This window comes from Melitaea cinxia, chromosome 16 (genome assembly GCF_905220565.1).
Source record: "Melitaea cinxia chromosome 16, ilMelCinx1.1, whole genome shotgun sequence".
Lineage (NCBI taxonomy): Eukaryota > Metazoa > Arthropoda > Insecta > Lepidoptera > Nymphalidae > Melitaea > Melitaea cinxia.
This window is the reverse complement of record NC_059409.1, coordinates 10,339,676-10,357,491: the sequence shown is the minus strand read 5'-3', so window position 1 is coordinate 10,357,491 and position 17,816 is coordinate 10,339,676. Positions and strand designations below refer to the sequence as shown.

The 17,816-nt window shown below is 35.7% G+C and overlaps 2 protein-coding genes across 2 annotated transcripts; one reads left to right on the top strand and one right to left on the bottom strand.

Annotated features, from left to right (window-relative positions):
- Nucleotides 1-1,494: 1,494 nt before the first annotated feature.
- On the bottom strand, nucleotides 1,495-13,416 carry LOC123660911. Its single transcript, XM_045595930.1, has 7 exons — nucleotides 13,319-13,416; nucleotides 12,780-12,947; nucleotides 4,427-4,544; nucleotides 4,028-4,113; nucleotides 2,941-3,108; nucleotides 2,390-2,519; nucleotides 1,495-1,670 (listed from the first exon to the last, which is right to left on the bottom strand). The coding sequence occupies exons 1-7, from the start codon at nucleotides 13,379-13,381 to the stop codon at nucleotides 1,495-1,497; spliced, it is 909 nt and encodes a 302-aa protein (XP_045451886.1). The 5' UTR covers nucleotides 13,382-13,416.
- A 1,823-nt stretch (nucleotides 13,417-15,239) lies between these two features.
- On the top strand, nucleotides 15,240-17,545 carry LOC123661286 (general odorant-binding protein 56a-like). Its single transcript, XM_045596273.1, has 5 exons — nucleotides 15,240-15,349; nucleotides 16,486-16,652; nucleotides 17,017-17,131; nucleotides 17,245-17,330; nucleotides 17,425-17,545. The coding sequence occupies exons 1-5, from the start codon at nucleotides 15,283-15,285 to the stop codon at nucleotides 17,440-17,442; spliced, it is 453 nt and encodes a 150-aa protein (XP_045452229.1). The 5' UTR covers nucleotides 15,240-15,282; the 3' UTR covers nucleotides 17,443-17,545.
- The last annotated feature ends 271 nt before the right edge of the window (nucleotides 17,546-17,816 follow it).

Below are 17,816 nucleotides of genomic sequence, written 5' to 3'. Positions count from 1 at the left end.
CTGGCGTCGGCGGCTCGTGGCTGGACGGACGTTGGCTGCATCGACTTTCCTTGTTTATTGTAATAATGCTTGCTCGACATTATTAGCTTAGGGTACCGTATGGTAGAGAGAACTGTTCCGTACTTAACATATGTATAATTGAGGATTTAATGTAAATCAATTTTCTCAGTTACTCACTCATTACTCATTGTATTAAGTTATTGTATTAAATTATATATATATATGTATATATATATATATATATATATATATATATATATATATATATATATATATTTAATTGAAAATTGCATCAAGATAATAAGCAAAGTTAATCTGACTTGATAGTATGAAACGTATAGAATGTGCAGCCGTTGGGTTGTCAGGTATAAACAGGTATGTCGATGTCAGTTACAAGAAATTTTAAAACTGACTCGTAAATGAGTTTTACAACAGAAAAAATTTAAGACAATTATCTACTTATATTTATTATTTAGGACTGAATAGAAAAAATAAAACAACGTATTTAATTTTGGAAAATTTGCATTTTAGTAAAGTCATGTGAGATACTTAAAAAACTAGGAAAATGTAAATATAGTAAACGGCTTTTTTTCGGTTATCTGCCAAAACTATCCATCGATGTATGCATCGATCTGATCTCACTGTTGGACTTCTTAGGCAGAGTCAAAGATCTGGCACCACGCAAATTAACGTAAGCATTTAATGTTTTGTTAGTATTCTCTCTTCAAGGAGTTATTACATATTTTTCGTCTAAAATTACAGGATTTGCATAATATGTTAACAGCTAAGTTATTGCAGTTTGAATCCCAGCTGAAACGAAATAAAATATTTTAACTATTTACGTACCTACTACAAACATTGAATTACATACGTGGATTTTAAAAACAGTTTTGAATTATTTTTTAATAGAGTATTCAATATGCTTAAATGAATGTGAAGTTAGAAAAATTCAAAATTTTCCCTTTTTAAAATCGACAATTGTTATAAACTTATTCATAAGTATATCCTGAATATTACATAGCTGCTTTTGTACCGACAACCGCTCTGGTGTAGTGGTGCGAGTAGTCACCTAAAACACTGGCGGTTTGCGGGTTCGATTTCCGCTCAGGATGGATATTTGTGTTTGTACAAATATTTCTTTTCAGTTTGGATGTCTGTCCTTACGGGTCTCCCCACCGTGCCTTGGAGAGCACGTTAAACTGTTGTCCCCTGTTGTTATCATGTACACCTGATTAAGATTGTTACTCATAGAATAAATCGGCCAACCTGCATTGGAGCAGCGTGGTGGATTAAGCTCTGACTCCTACATGGAGAAAGCGGCCTAGACCCAGCAGTGGGGTGTTACGGGCTGAATCGATTAAAGTATTTATATATAAACTATTTATGTATTTCCTAGCTCCGGTTTTTTTATTTTAAACTATTTCACAGGCTTCCGCTTCGGCCGCGGCCTATTTATACAACTTTTGTTAAGCTAGCCGTGGGCCACTTGATCATTTATTCATTTGTACGGTCATAGAGTCTGAAACTAGAGTCCGATTTTCTTGTCACACATATTAAAGTTTTTAGAAAAAAAAAATATTGTACCTTAGGTGCATTTTCTACTCCACATTTGAAAATTAGAGCGGCTCGATCACATCCCTTTTGGCCATCGCTAACCGATTCATCGTTTACTAAAAACATCAAGTTTAGTGTGATAATAATAAAATTAACATTCGACACTCCCGTAAAACTTTAGTAACCTTGGATAAATCTTAACTGGTTCGATCGTCTTTATAAGTAAATCTATATTGTTATCATCAAAATTGATAAAACAAAATTATGAGGTAATTAATACTTCAAAATTCAAAATAATCATCTCGTCGTTTCGTTTCGTGTCCCTTCGCGTTGCCGTGTTTGTTACTAATCTAAGTACTAGATAATTAATATATATATATATATATATATATATATATATATATATATATATATATATATATAAGTGAATGTTTGTATGTCCCTTATAGAATCGTAAATTATGCATTTGATCATGTCATGATCTTCAGCAAAGTGTTGTGAACGACTAAAAAGAAGCGTAGTAACGCGCGCAGGGTACAGCTAGTAATAAATATATTTAACGTATAAGTTTTTAAAATTTTACTGTTACTATGAACACTTATTTAAATGTTACGTTACCACGATTTTAATTATTTGAAATATCAGGAGTTTCAAAATGACAATCGCGGTAAGTGCCATAAAATAAAAAAAATCTAATGTAAGACCACAAGCATTATTGTCAGGGATATCATACGACTACATTATACGATAGAAGTAGATTCTCGTGATATACCACAAGTTAAAACCAATGATATGGTGTAGTTGTAATTTAAATACGTAACGCTTACACTATTACCTTTACTGCATATATCGACAAGTTTTCTTGCGTTTTTAAGCCTTTTTTCATCTTCGGTTGAGGATCCGTTTTTCACTAATTCAGCAATTTCATAGGCTTTTTCAATGTCATACAAACCTTGACTATTCATCTACGGAGATAATTAACACAAAAGTCATAAATCAAATTATTTTAAAAGAACAAATGTTTAATTTCTTTTTTAATGAGTTAAATTTAAATTTACAAAAAAAGCACTTAAATATACCTTTTAGGTACTAATACTAATAATCTTAATTGCAAATTATTATTATGAAATAAATTTATTACCAAAAACCGAGTATGCTTTAGACTACACGACAGAAGTAAAACTTACGAAACGTAAATATCTCTCTCTCTCTCTCTCTTTCTATCTTGACTAACTTATATCTCCCCATCAACTTCCGTTCGCCTCGCCCAATCACACTTTTCGTAACGCTCTCACCACGCAATCACCAGCTCAGACTCCCCAAGTTAAGCGTGCGTAAGAAGTACTTCAAAAATAATAATTTAGGTATTTGAAAAAATATACTCACACTACCCAATTTTTTGTAAGCACAAGCCAAAAGACACTTTACTTCTTTTTTAGTCGGCACTATCAACTGCTGCAGTGGCATTAAGTCTAGAATATCTACAGGGCTATCTTTCATACATGCCATTACTATTTTTGTAAATTCTTCTTTAAGTTCATGGTCGGTCTTCGCCTGTGTAATTGTATCGACTGATATATCAAACGTATATCAAGAAATTTATGAATATTTATATTTTTTTCAATCATTTTAAAACTTGTTAACATAAATAAAATAAATCAAACATAAAGAAATCCACATTTCATTTTCACATAACATTTAATACACAGACACACGATTGATTTTGTTATAAGTAATGATATTGTAATTAAAATAAAGTTTTCAAACTTACGTATGAACTGCTAGAAAAAATAAAAACAAACAAAAAACTCCACTTCAAGTAATACATCGTCGATCGCTTTCGCTAACAAGCTGTATGGGAATAATTTGAATGAATTTATACCGTACGGTTTTAAAACAAACTGATTGGATTTATTTAAATGAATCCATAGTGTCTGAACCACATAATGTTCAGCTTCCGATATTTAAACATACAAATTTCAAGAATGAATAGAAAATATATATTCATTATTATATTAAATTAGTATAATTTTGTACACGACAGGACTAAATTAAAAAGTAGGAATTGTAATTGTCATACATGTAGTTATGAAAATTAAGCTCATTGAAAATTTAAAATGATAACATGGTAGAAAAAGTACAATTATATTTTATTTCGGTAATGATAGGTCATTTCCATTTCCTTCATTAAATAGTTCTAAAGTATGTTCGGTAATTTTTAATTTAACAAGACATTAAAGTGTAATAATAAATAAAACACGAAATTATGTTAACATATCTATTATTATTTTTGAGTACTTAAATATTTTAAATGAAACCTGTTTGACATGATCATTTAATTTTAAAATTATTAAATCGTTTTCCACCGTAGACCTCTTTAAAAATGAAAGTCATACTAAAAAAAAAAAAAAAAAAAACATTAGTAAACGTCGATGTTATACATATTAGCAATTAAATAATTACCAAATCTAACCTTGGGTCCTTTTTCAATGCTGCATTTAAAAATCAAAGCTGCTCTTTCACAGCCTTTATTTCCGTCAGAAACATTAACGTCGTTTACTAAAAAATATGTATATATTCTCAGATATTATTTTACTTTTAAATACAATAGATCCAATTAAAATTACTTCAGAAAGTTTAAGTAACTAAAGGTCTTAGAACATAATAATAATAACTAGGTTAAAAAAGGAAAATGAGTGAAATCAAAGTGCGTCATGCTGTCAGTATCATTAAGGAATCATGGTCACGGAAAGACCACCCGTATATATTATGTGTATATTATAATGAATAAAATTCGCGTAAAAAGTAGAAAACAATAATAAGTCTAACTTGTTGGCGCACTATTACAAATAAATAAACATGGTTATCTCACCCTCTTTGCATGCCTCTGTAAACATCTTTGCCTTTTCAAGTCGTTCCGGGTCGTCAGCGTAATACTTCTGTGCAATACTATTTACACCTTCAACTGATAACATTCCTTCATCATCCATCTAAAGTAAGATATATTAAAACATTAAATTTTTGTTTAAATAATGAATCAAAAGAAAAATTTGTGATAGTATTTCGTATCGTGATACAATTGTTTCTATTACATGTTAATTGCGGAGTAATATTTGCAGTAATTTAACAAATTATTTAATCTATATATATTATATAAAATCGTTAGGCCATTGCCTCATCGTGAAATATCAAAAACTGCTACGCGTAAAGATGAAATTTTGGCAGGAGGTAAGTTTATAGTTAATAGACTCTACAAAGAGCGGATTTTTTGATAGAGTCGGATTAAAAGGCTTCAACAAGTTTGTATGCAAGTCCTTCATTATTTGGGCTAGAAATTTTGCAGAGATAAGTAATAATTAAGTAGAAGTTCTCTTGAACGGATTTCATGACAATTGCCGCATTAATCTATAGGTATATAGGATATCTAAGGGTTTTCGTACATTTCAATAAAATACTACAATTTTCTACTACAAGCTTTAAATTTGGCAGGAGGTCTAAGGGCTCTCAACAATTTTTACAAAATACTATACAACAAATTTTGCGACAGAAACGCATTAAAAGGGTCTATGAGGTCATCGTTGGATATGGGTTAATAAATGTCCTTAAATTTTTATGCTACAAACTGAAATTTAACTCAGGTGTAGTTTAAAATGAGTAAAACGCCGCTAAGAACGGTTTTAACATTAAGAACGGAACTTCAAAAATTTTAATTTATACAGTGCGATTCGAAAGTGCCTTTGAAGCCTATTTAAATAAATTTATTATTCAGTTTGAATTTTATTTTCGATAGATCCGGATTAAAGTTGTCTTAGGACTCTCACAAGTTCATATCTCCTCTAACGGTTGGTATTTGAACTTTTTGCAAACAATCTTGGTCACATTCCGCCTACGATGGCTTCGTCCTTCTCGATCGAGTCAGAGATATCCGTTCCCCCTTCCATTACTGAGGGAGAGATGGAAATGGCCCTGAAATGTCTGAGGGCAGTGAGGACGGCCCCAGGATCGGATAGTATTGCAGGTCAAGTAGTATGGATCACCATAGTCGCCCTTTTAGGTATAGATGTAAAGGTACATTATATATAATAAGGTACATATATATAAGTAAGGTAACATTTAAACTATTACACGTACTTTTAAACGTTTTCCTATCAGTAGAAATTTTAGAAGCATGAAATTTTATCTTAAGGGTTTTGATTTCACCATCATATCTTCATCATTGGCCTTAGTCCGTCTATTGCAGGCGATTTAAACAGTGTTAGCGTGAGTTAATCACACAGTCTTTTCGTGACTGAATAAACCGATTCGTGAACAAAGCGTACCTGCAAAGCGTGTGACAGCCTCTACCACACGCTTTGCAGGTAAACTGGGTGGTGTTAATGACGAAAGAAGCTTGTTGTTGTTGCGTTCTTCTGGCCACTAAAGTCTTAAACCAAACCATAGGATAAATAAGTATCCCAGCGTTTACGAAAATTCTGTATTGTAAAATAAAAAATGGCTTGAGAAACCTAAGAGAACCTGTTGGCTTCAACACTTGGGGCTGCAATACCGACGAAAACCCCTGCAGGAGCTTTCAGTCGCTTTAATTGGATGGTCCTGGATCTGCAGGCAACAGGATCCCTCCAGTGACAGACTGGCCCCGGCGAAAAGGCCAGACTTCTCCTCCATGGAGACTATCCGGCTCACCTCTGAACAATCCCGACGACGCAGTGTCTAGCAGAACCGGGTCCCCAACCCGGCCCGACACGGGCACAGGGGCGTTACTGGAGACGCATTAAGTAGCGCCTCCTACGCACCTCCGTTCGTCGTCTGCGCATGGAGGCCTCGTCGGCGGGCTCCTCTCTCATCCGCTCATCATTCTCCTTCTGGGACATTACTGTCACGCAGAAGGAGACCATCGCCCTCCATGACTTGTCGTCGCCGAGCATCGCGGTGATGACGCCGGTAGCGACACTCCGAGGACTGTCGTCAGATCGCGACGCAGCGCCACCCATCTCGGGCACACCTCGAGGGTGTGCCGGGCCGAGTCCACCGCCGCGCCACAATCGTGACATCCAGTCGTCGGTTCCCTTTGGGCCGTCCGACACAAGTATTCACCAAAGCAGCCGTGCCCGGTGAGAACTTGCGTCAGACGGAAGGTGAGGGGCCTGCGCTTATGGTGCATCCACCGCTCAAGAACATACGGCTGCCATACGGCTGGTCCACCAGGTCCTCCCCCCACCTCCGCATTAGTGCTTCTTGCTCCATCCGGTGCACCCGTAAGATCCCGTCCAACGTGGGGTTCTCACCGAGAGCCCTCCTACCCGAGACGTATGAGTACTTAGGTCTCGGCAAGGACCTCCGCCACGAGCTCCCATGGGGGGTCGCCGGCTAGAGCAGTAGCTGCAGCACACGATACCGTACGGTACCCCCGGATCACCCTCACCGCGATGATCCTCTGCGCAGACCGCAGCGCGGCCTTATTCCTCGCAGTGAGGGGGGAGTTTACCCAGTGCACTCGTCACCTTCATGACCTTCGGTACCAACACAGCGAAGTGTGGCCGCACCGCCCCTTGTAGTCTCGTCCCCGGGAGTAAACGAGGGTGTCATCCGCGTAGCATATGACACCCATTCTGGGGAGAAGATGGCCTCGCAGGACCCAGTCGTAACCGATGTCCCACGGGATCGGACCCAGCACCGATCCCTGCGGGACACCACAGCCTACTCGCCGCCACTCCACGGACCCCGACTGATTCTCGAGGCCTATTTTCCGATCGGAGAGGTACGCCTCCAACAGCCTCCCTAGAAACGGGGGCACACCGAAGAATTTCAGCGCCTCCCGAATCACTGCGTGCAGGGGCTGTTGAAGGCGTTCGCGATGTCTAACGACACTGCGACCACAACTTCCCTCCCGTGTTCCGCCACACCCATCACCGCCCTCAGGCGTTTGAGGGCGTCGATTGTCGACCGGCGTGCTCGAAACCCGATTTGAGATTCTGATAGTCCGGGTCCCGAGCCTTCCTCCAGGTGATTCTAGTAGTTCTAACGCACGAAAGATTTTTTTTATGTCACTAGGTCGGCTAACAAGCGTACGGCTCACCTAATGGTAAGAGATTACCGTAGCTTATAGACGCCTGCAACACCAGAAGCCTCGCAAGCGCGTTGCCGACCAAATTCCCTATCCCCCCCCAAGAGCTCTGGTCACCTTACTCACCAACAGGAACACAATACTGCTTGAAAACAGTATTATTTTGCTGTGAAGGTCGAGGTACTACCCCAATCGGGCTGCTCCATATTTTGAGCAGGAAATTCCTGCTGTGCCCTACCTCAGTTAAAGGTTAACCATAAATGTGGTACAAACAACAAAAACGCCGCGTTGGCGCAACGGTTACAGCCATGGATTGTATCTGTTGCGCTGGCGGTTGCGGGTTCGATCCCCGCACATGACAAACATTTGTATTGGCCATACAGGTGTTTGCCGTGGTCTGGGTGTTTGTGCAGTCCTAGTGGGTCTCCCCACCGTGCCTCAGAGAGCACGTTAAGCCGTCGGTCCCGGTTGTTATCATGTACACCTGATAGCGATCGTTACTCATAGTAGGGAATATATCCGCCAACTCGCATTGGAGCAGCGTGGTGGATTAAGCTCTGATCCTTCTCCTACGTGGGGAAAGAGGCCTATGCCCAGTAGTGGGATATTACAGGCTGAGGCGTGGTACAAAGAGGTGGTGAATTACTGTAATACAACGACTATACACTACTTCAGATACTGAAATAAAATATATCATTTATATTAAATTTCGTTTGGCTTTAATGTAACATACTCTAATTTAGAGTTTTATTTAGACCGGACGACGGAAATTTTTGCTTATGGTAGTCTTACCAAAATTTTGGAATTTACTTAGAGTAACATAATGGGTACCTCCATTATAAACATTGTAAAGTACAAGTAGCCAACCGTACTTGTTCCTTTATATAATGCCGAACGTCTGGGGCACCCGATCAGATTCAGTAAAAAGGTCTAATGTTAGAAAGCTCTAGTGCGATCTCGATGTTCTCGTCATACTGACCCAAAATCTAACAATTATGAGGAATCAGTTGTTTTGACAGAAAAATATATTTAATGAAACAACTTTTTTCGGATTTTATCGCGGTTTATTATTAACTTTTGATTCCCGACACTTCGGATACTTTACAGCAAGCATGGTCACGGGAGGACTGAGGTGTCAGACGTCCCAACGTTACAAAGTTATTCGAAACTACCCGACATACATCAATATCTTATATAGTCCTATCTACGCAGAATGTGCTAATTGAGTCTTTAATCTGTGGTGAATTATGCTTGGTTTTTGATTTAATTATATTAATAATGGGGTCCCAAGCATATAAAAATATATTTCTTTTTTGTTGCATACATCCTATAACCATTTTTTTATTAGCAGACTTCAAAAAAAGGAGAAGGTTCTCAATTCATCTGTATTTTTTTTAAAGTATTACCTCGGAAATTTCTTCTGCGTGAACCGATTTCGATGAATATTTTTTTAATCGAAAGCCACGTACCAAACCGTGCCACGTGGTTCCTTTTAAATTTAATTGCGATCTAACAAGTACTTTTCAAGTTATACCTAATAATAATTCTTGACTATTTTTTCGTCAATCTACGTTTGTATTAACTTTTCACTGGGTATACCGATTTTGATGATTCTTATTTTAATCAAAAGCTGATGGTTGTCTTGTAGTCCTATTTAAATCTGAGATCTGATAACTATTTTTTTGAGTAATTGGACGTTACGTTGTATTACTTGTCGACGTAATAATTGAAGTCCATTTTTTTATTTTCGTTTGCGAACTAAAACAGTTATTTTTAGCATCTAATCTTTACAATTTAATAGGTTCCCGTGATGCTCGAGTATTTTAAAATTTAGCTTTCTGGCCTCCACTACTATTATCTTTAAAACGGACAATAAATTGGATCCATAGTAATGATTCGGGATTTTGTTTATCGTTTTATTAAACTGAAGATTCATATGGTGTTCTATGCTATAAAATATATTCATGCTCAACTAATACATGAAAATTATATACATCGCCTATGTCAAATCTATATATATAATATATATAAAAGCGAAAGGTCACTCACTCATCACGAAATCTCCGAAACTATAACACCTACAAACTTGAAATTTGGCAGGTAGGCTCTTTATAGGACGTAGACATCCGCTAAGAACGGATTTTACGAAACTCGACCCCTAAGGGGGTAAAACGGGGGTGCAAGTTTGTATGAAAGTCCTATGTTTTTGAAGTAAGAGACTTGAAATTTAAAATGTATGCTCTATAGATAATGAAAAGGTGTCCAAATAATGTATCTTTAGAAATAAACTCCCTTTTGGGGTTAAAACGGGGGATGGTAGGTTGACTGACTCATCACAAAATCTCCGAAACTATAACACCTACAAATTTGAAATTTGACAAGAAGGCTCCTTATAGGGTGTAGACATCCGCTAAGAACGGATTTTACGAAATTCAACACTTAAGGGGGTAAAACGGGGGTTGGAAGTTTGTGTGAAAGTCCCATGTTTTTGAAGTTAGAGACTTGAAATTTAAAATGTATGCCTTATAAATGATGAAAAGGTGTCCAAATAATGTATCTTTAGAAATCAACTCCCTTTTGGGGTTAAAACGGGGGATGGTAGGTTTACTTACTCATCACGAAATCTCCGAAATTATAACACCTACAAACTTGGAATTTGGCAGATAGGCTCCTTATAGGGCGTAGCATTTGTTAAGAACGAGTTTTACGAAATTCGGCCCCTAAAGGGGTAAAACGGGGGTTGAAAGTTTGTATGAAAGTCCTATGTTTTTGAAGTAAGAGACTTGAAATATAAAATGTATTTTCTATAGATGGTGCGAAGGTGTCTAAATAATGTATATTTAGAAATCAACTCCTTTTTGGGGTTAAAACGGGGGATGGTAGATTGATTCACTCATCACGAAATCTCTGGAACTATAACAGCTACAAACTTGAAATTTAACAGGTAGGTTCCTTATAGCGCGTAGACATCCGCTAGGAACTGATTTTACGAAACTTGACCCCTAAGAAGATAAAACGGGGTTTGGAAGTTTGTATGAAAGTCCTATGTTTTTGAAGTAAGAGACTTGAAATTTAAAATGTTAGCTCTTTAGATGGTGAGAAGGTGTCCAAATAATGTATCTTTAGAAAGTAACTCCCTTTTTGGGTTAAAACGGGGGATGGTAAATTGTTTCACTCATCACGAAATCTCCGGAACTATAACAGCTACAAACTTGAAATTTAGCAGAGAGGTTCCTTATAGGGCGTAGACATCCGCTAAGTACTGATTTTACGAAACTCGATCCCTAAGGGGATAAAACGGGGTTTGGAAGAAGAAATTGTGCCTTTTAAAAAGTTACTCAGTTTGATAAGCATTTCAAGTGACTGAAATAAAAAAAATAATTTGCGTTAAACATCTTAATAGTAATGCATATCTTCATAACCACGCGGACGTAGTCGCGGGCAATAGTTAGTGTATTATAAAATAAAGTCCCCAAAAGTATATGTGATCGATTCCTTTAAAATCTACTGAACAGATTTTCATGCGGTATCACCATACGAGAGAGGGCTCCACCATTGGCAAGAGGAAAGTTTATGGAACGGCTAAGACGATTTTGATGAGAGTTTCACTGGAAGTTTGCCGGAAAAACTTTGTGACACACTAATTTCAACGCGGGCGAAGCCGCGGGCACAGCTAGTTAGATATAAAACCCAAACTTTTAATCAAGTTTTTTTGTTATTTAAACAACAAAAATAATATTAGGTGTACTTTGGGTGCATTTATTCGTAGATATAAACCCAATTTCATCAACATATGTACATAATAATAATAAATAATAAAAATAAAAAAATATTTATTTAGAAAAACGTTTACATAAGATGGTACCCGTGTTTGGGACATCCTTTTAAATAAGTGTTTTACCTGTGTCAGGATGTCCCGCTCTTATATTCATAAGTACTTATAAAATTAAAAAAAAAACTTAACATTATCATAATTCAATCACAAAAGACAAAAAAAAGAGTTTATTTATGCGTGTTTCTGTGCGTGTGTGTGATTGTGTTTGAGTGTGTGTGTGTTTTAGGTAATTACTTCAAGTAAAACCTCATTCTCTTCATAACTTGGTTTGTAAGCCATTCAGTTAGTGATTTTTTAAGTTTGTAAGAATTTAAAGAACATACATACTCGTAAAATACACTTAAGACTCAATTTATCAGTTCAGAACAAAGGTTAACATAAGGTTAACCCAAAACCGTGGTTTCCGGTAAACATGTAGAATTAGCCGTAACATAGAAATGTAATTGTTCAGAGATCAACAGACCATGTAATTGTAGTAATCTAGATTGACCTTGCAAAGTTACATGAACACATCAACGAATAATGCTAACTCACATACAACACGAGTCCACAGACAGGGTTTCGTATTTAAAAAAATTACCTGTTTATTTTAGTACGGTTTAAATAATAACAATTCAAAGCCAAAACTATTATAATTTTTGTCTATTTATCGGAAAAAAATACGTTTTTTTATGTAACTAGATCGGCAAACAAGTGTGCGGCACACCTGATGGTAAGCGATTACCGCATCTTATAGACGTCTGCAACACCAGAAGCATCGCAAGTGCGTTGCCGAACCCATTTGCATTCCCAATCCCCCCAGAAACTCTGGTCACCTTGCTCACCAACAGGACACAACACTGCTTGAAAACAGTTTTATTTAGCTATGATCTTCTGTAAGGTCGAGGTAATACCCCAGTCGGGCTGCTCTATTTTTTGAACAGAAAATTCCTGCTGTACCCTACCTCAGTTAAAGTAACTATTATAATGTAATGACTACAATTATTTCATAAAAATAGGTATTAGTTACTAAATAAATAGAAACAATAACTCCAACCTAGCTAGATAAGCCTGAATAAAATAAAAGTAGGCAGGCATCACAATTTTTAAGCACGTTTAAAAAATTCTTATCTTTCCTCCTCTTTTCCGTTACCGCTTATATACATACTAATTCTGCCCTTAATCATTGTCGAAAAATATTGAATGCAATCATCTTATTACTTAATTTAGTTAGTTTAAAATATTTATGAAATATATATATATATATAGGTATATATATATATATATATATATTAGACACTAGCTAAAAATATAATTTGTTATAATAAACAAACTCAGTCAACTAACCATTCCTGCTGTTTTATAGGCGCAGGCAAAAAAACATTTAGCATCCTCACTGTCTGGCATTTGTCTGTTCTTCAATTGTTCAATATCGGCTTCGGTGACAGGAACATCTTTTGCACATTGCATTATCATTTCCGAAAATCTTTGTTTCAAATCTTCAGAAATTTCTGCCTTTAATGTTAAACAAATATAAACTATAGGTACATTTACATCGATTGTATTCCTTTTTGAATCTTTACAATTTTATTTAAATCTTACAGTTTGAAACACAAACTTTTTATGTTCAAAATTTTACAATATAAGTACGCCTTTAGCAAGTAAAACATGTTCACGTGAAATGGTGGCAAGAATACTGGCAACATTTTAATGTTAAATGGCAATTCTGATTCTTAGGGCAAAAAATGAGCCAGCCTTCGTATCGCCAATGAATGCCATGCAGTGCGATGAGTTCATAATATATTTTTAATCATAATTTTTAAAAAATAAATTACTTTTTGTGCAAAAATAAAATATCATAAAAGTAAAATATCTGAACTTCTTACCAAAGCACAAAACTTTAACAAAACTACAAAACAAAAGAAGAACTTTATAGATGATTTTAACATTTTTATCGTGCTTGATGCTAGTAAGCTTGAAGTGAAAATGTGTTTAATAGCTTGCATAAATATTTATATACACGTAATAATAGCTATGGTCACACATATAGTATTGTTATATTCACAATAGATAGACAGTAAACCAATCACTTGGTAGTATTGCTATGGTAAAATCGCACTAAGCGCTTAGAAGCTAAACCTTAAAATATGACAGCAGAATTTTATAAAGAGTTTAACTGTTAATTGGTATCTCCATATGTAAAATGGAAACTGTAATAGTACATTGATTTTTACAAAAGTTTAATACAATGTTTGACCTAGTTTTATGTTTTTTATTTTTATTATATCACTAGGTCGGCAAACAACCGTACGGCTCACCTGATGGTAAAAGATTACCGTAGCTTATAGACGCCTGCAACACCAGAAGCATCGCAAGTGCGTTGCTGACCCAATCCCCAATCCCCAATCCCCCCAGGAGCTCTGGTCACCTTACTCACCAACAGGAACACAATACTGCTTGAAAACAGTATTATTTAGTTGTGATCTTCTGTAAGGTCGAGGTACTACCCCAGTCGGGCTGCTCCATATTTTGAGCAGGAAATTCCTACTGAATTTATGTGTGTCAAAACGTCTCTCGTGGTTTTACTCATATAGAGCTTTAATACTTTAACCGTCAGTTTCATTCGTCAGACCTATAGTAATAAATAATTCAACCAGACAATCGCAAGTAATAAGGGTAACCTCCATTTAACCAAATAAACTTTAACTGAGGTAGGGCACAGCAAGAAATATCCTACTCAAAAGCAGGAGCAACCCGACTGGAGAACTACCTCGACCTTACAGAAGTAAGTCCCTTAGTTGAACTACTCCATATTTTATGCCTCAGTTAAACTCTCGAGAACTTGGATGTCTTGGACTCTCTGCAGAGATGTCATTATCGACTGGCGATATATCGAGGTACCCTTCTCGATTTTGTTCAGGATTATGTTTACCTAGGCCATAACATCCAACTAAGCCGCAACAACTTCGAAAAGGAGACCGATAAGAGGATTCGGTCGGGCTGCACGGCGTTTGGCAGGCTTCGTCGAGTCTTCACAATGCTTGATGACAAAAGTCTTCGAGCAATACGTTCTGCCTGCACGTGTTCGTGTACGTATAACATACGGAGCCGTGAGGTGGACACTGAAGAAGGGACTGGTCCACAAGTTTAAAGTTGCTCAACGTGCAATAGAAATGAGACTATCCCCAAACCGATGGCCGTTGGAGCAGACGTGTCCTGGGGTGGAGCCCGCGTCTTGACAAACGCAGTGTGGGATGTCCTCCGGCCCGTTAGACCGACGATCTACGTAAGTTTGTCGGTATAAGCTGGATGAAGATTGCGGAAAACCGGGATGTCTGGCGCGAACTTAGGGAGGTTTATGTCTAAACTGAATGTTCCCTCATAATCTTAGTTGATATTCAACTCATACTTAGGCCAATAATTATTCCAAGTTTATTTCATACGATTTAGTCAACGTTAGCATAATTGAATTAGAACATGAAATTATCTTTATAATGTCAATAGTTAAAATATATAATCGTACTTTTGATGCTCAGTAAAAATATTACTCTATTACAGATACAAATCTGTCTCTACAGGCTTAGTTTTATGCTATATATTTTTTTCTTTATCGATTAATTTCATAACTCATTAAGAAAATAAACATGGTAAATTGTGTGACAATGAATGATACGCAGTCAGCATCACTTCCTACATTCACAAATTCCCAAATTGTGTTTGATTATAAGGTTCTACGTATATCATTAGGCTGATTATTAGTTTGACATGTATGTATAAAAGCATGTAACGAAAAATTAAATTATCACATTACAGAGTATTACGTTGACGCGGTTGTAACAGAAATATCAACATGTACAAGACTTTGTCTTTAACTTGCCTGTTCGTAATGAACTTCGTATTTTTTGAAATCGCTGTAAGTTACTTTTATTTAATTCTTTTATAATAGTATTAGTATTAATATGAAAACAAAATCCATTATTAATTTTGTAAATTTATAATGTAAAGTATCGATCAGAGAGATCGGCTAATTCGGCGATTAGATTTAATTTCGGCGGTGATCACTTGAAACATTTGTAGTCCACATTTAAAACTTTAATAACTACCCGTGTAATCGTAAATTACCTTTTTATCACACATCGTAGAAAACATCATCGTAGAAATGAAAATCAAAAAGGAAATTTTAAAATAAACACGAATCTAAATGTTCTAATTTACTAAGATTTATTGGTTAAGAGGCGTGGGCATGCTGAGAGACAACGAAAAGTCACAATTTTTTAAATTGATGGCGGGATAACAATCCAACTGCTGGCTTTGCAATACACAGGCCGAAGACGGGCAGCAGCGTCTTCGGTCCGACAAAGTCAGCCCTGCGGTCACCAACCCGCCTGCCCAGTGACTATGGGCAACACCAGCAGGCTTATGTCCAGCAGTGAACTGCGATAGGCTTAAAGTATATGTGTGTGTGTTTGTGAGTGTGTGTGTGGTCTAAGGACTCTAGCAAGATTTTTTGTGCTACAAGCACGAGCAAGTTTATACTTAATGGACGTTTACTAAGAACAGATTTTGATAAATTATATCTCTAAGTGGTTGAAATAAGGGTGGAAACATGTAACAGAAAGTTCTCATTTTTAAGCTGGAACCAACAAATTTTAATTCTGGACTGCTGATTTAGAATCAATAAACACGTATTTCAGTTTTTGTGGAAATTTCATTCTCAAATGGATAAAATATTGATTGTAATTTGTGTGGAACTCCATCATTTCTGCAGTTAGAAGCTTGAAAGATATTCCTTAGGTTTTTAATCACAAATACATTTATATATTATCCATATGTATTTCTTCACTTTTGAAATCGAGGAGAAATCGCTCATATAAAAAATTTGGACATTTTGTATGAGAGAGCGTCCTAATTTTGCAAAACCTTTATTTCTGGAATGCTTTTGAAATTAAAATAATACATATATTTACTTGAACATCTAGGTGTAGCAAAGTGCAGTAATGTGTTTCGTCATATATATTTAAAAAAAAACTTATTAATTTCTAGGCTATGACAGCAGATCAAAAAGCAATGATACACCAGCATTTTGAGCAACTGGGCATTGAGTGTATTAAGGATCACAGCATTACAGAAGATGATATAAATAATCTGAGAACAAAAAAAATTCCCAGCGGCGAAAACGCTCCTTGTTTCCTAGCCTGTATGTTCAAAAAACTAGGCCTCGTAAGTATGAATGAAAATATTTAAATATACATGGGGTTGTTTTTTAAGTAGAAGACGTAAATTTCATTCACCATTTCAAGTTACAGGAGAGTATATAATTATGTATGTAAATATCTTGGAGTTTTGGTTCGACCATAGGTCAAAAAACTATTTTCAGTTACTGGTGTACATTGACTAGAGGTCTAAAATGAACCTTCTTTGAATGTAACCCACTACGAACAACTATTTGCTTTAAAGTTAATCTCAGTTTATTATCTAAGTATAAAATAAAAATAAAAAACTTAGAAAAAAATATAAAAATGTATCTAATAATTTAAAAAATAATGTAAACTAATATTTTAAAACCATAATACGCTTATTCCAGTTGGATGACGGTGGCTTACTACAGAAAGAGAATGCACTTGAACTCGCTAAGAAAGTATTTAATGACGACGAAGAATTAAAACTGATTGAAGACTATCTTCATTCTTGTTCACATAGTAAGTATTATAAATATTTTTTATTTACGTTTTATTTATGTAAATAATTAAGACTGTTTTAACGGCCCTATTTTTTATAAATAAATAGATTAATATCATCTGACAATTTGTAGTTAATTCTGAATCAGTTAGTGATGGCAATAAGGGATGTGAACGCTCCATGTTGGCTTACAAATGCATGATCGAGAACGCTTCACAGGTAATTAATTTTGTTATTATTTAGTGTTTGTTTTATACATAAGTGTATAGCGCTTATCGTAATAATCTAATAAATAATATCTTGTTATTTTCAGTTTGGATTCGATCTTTAAGAAGAGGCATATGACTAATACAAAAACCACTCCGTAAGCAACAATACGATTAAGGATTTTTTTAAACATAATGTTCTGTAATTTCTCGCTTAAAAAAATACTAATATTATATTTTTTTAAACGTGTACTAATTTGGGTTTAAATAAAATAATCTTAAATGAATTCAAATTGCTTTATTTAAAACTAAACATAACAACGTCGGGTAAGGTGTGTACATAAATCGTTTAAGAAAAGACCCCAGCTTACAAATACTTTATTTAACCGGCTTTGACAAACTGAAACAAAGAAATAGTAATGATTCGTGTTGCACTTTAAATAAAATAATAATTAACTTGTAATATCAGAAATTTTGTTGCAAATATAGTTTCTGTCGG

Coding starts and splice junctions, on each gene's coding strand:
- LOC123660911 (XM_045595930.1), bottom strand. CDS start 13,381: ATGTTAAAATCATCTATAAAGTTCTTCTTTTGTTTTGTAGTTTTGTTA. Junction 4,114..4,426: donor TACAGAGGCATGCAAAGAGG/GTGAGATAACCA, acceptor CATATTTTTTAG/TAAACGACGTTAATGTTTCT. Junction 2,520..2,940: donor CTTACAAAAAATTGGGTAGT/GTGAGTATATTT, acceptor TTATCTCCGTAG/ATGAATAGTCAAGGTTTGTA.
- LOC123661286 (XM_045596273.1), top strand. CDS start 15,283: ATGTACAAGACTTTGTCTTTAACTTGCCTGTTCGTAATGAACTTCGTA. Junction 15,350..16,485: donor ATTTTTTGAAATCGCTGTAA/GTTACTTTTATT, acceptor AGGCTATGACAG/CAGATCAAAAAGCAATGATA. Junction 16,653..17,016: donor TGTTCAAAAAACTAGGCCTC/GTAAGTATGAAT, acceptor CGCTTATTCCAG/TTGGATGACGGTGGCTTACT.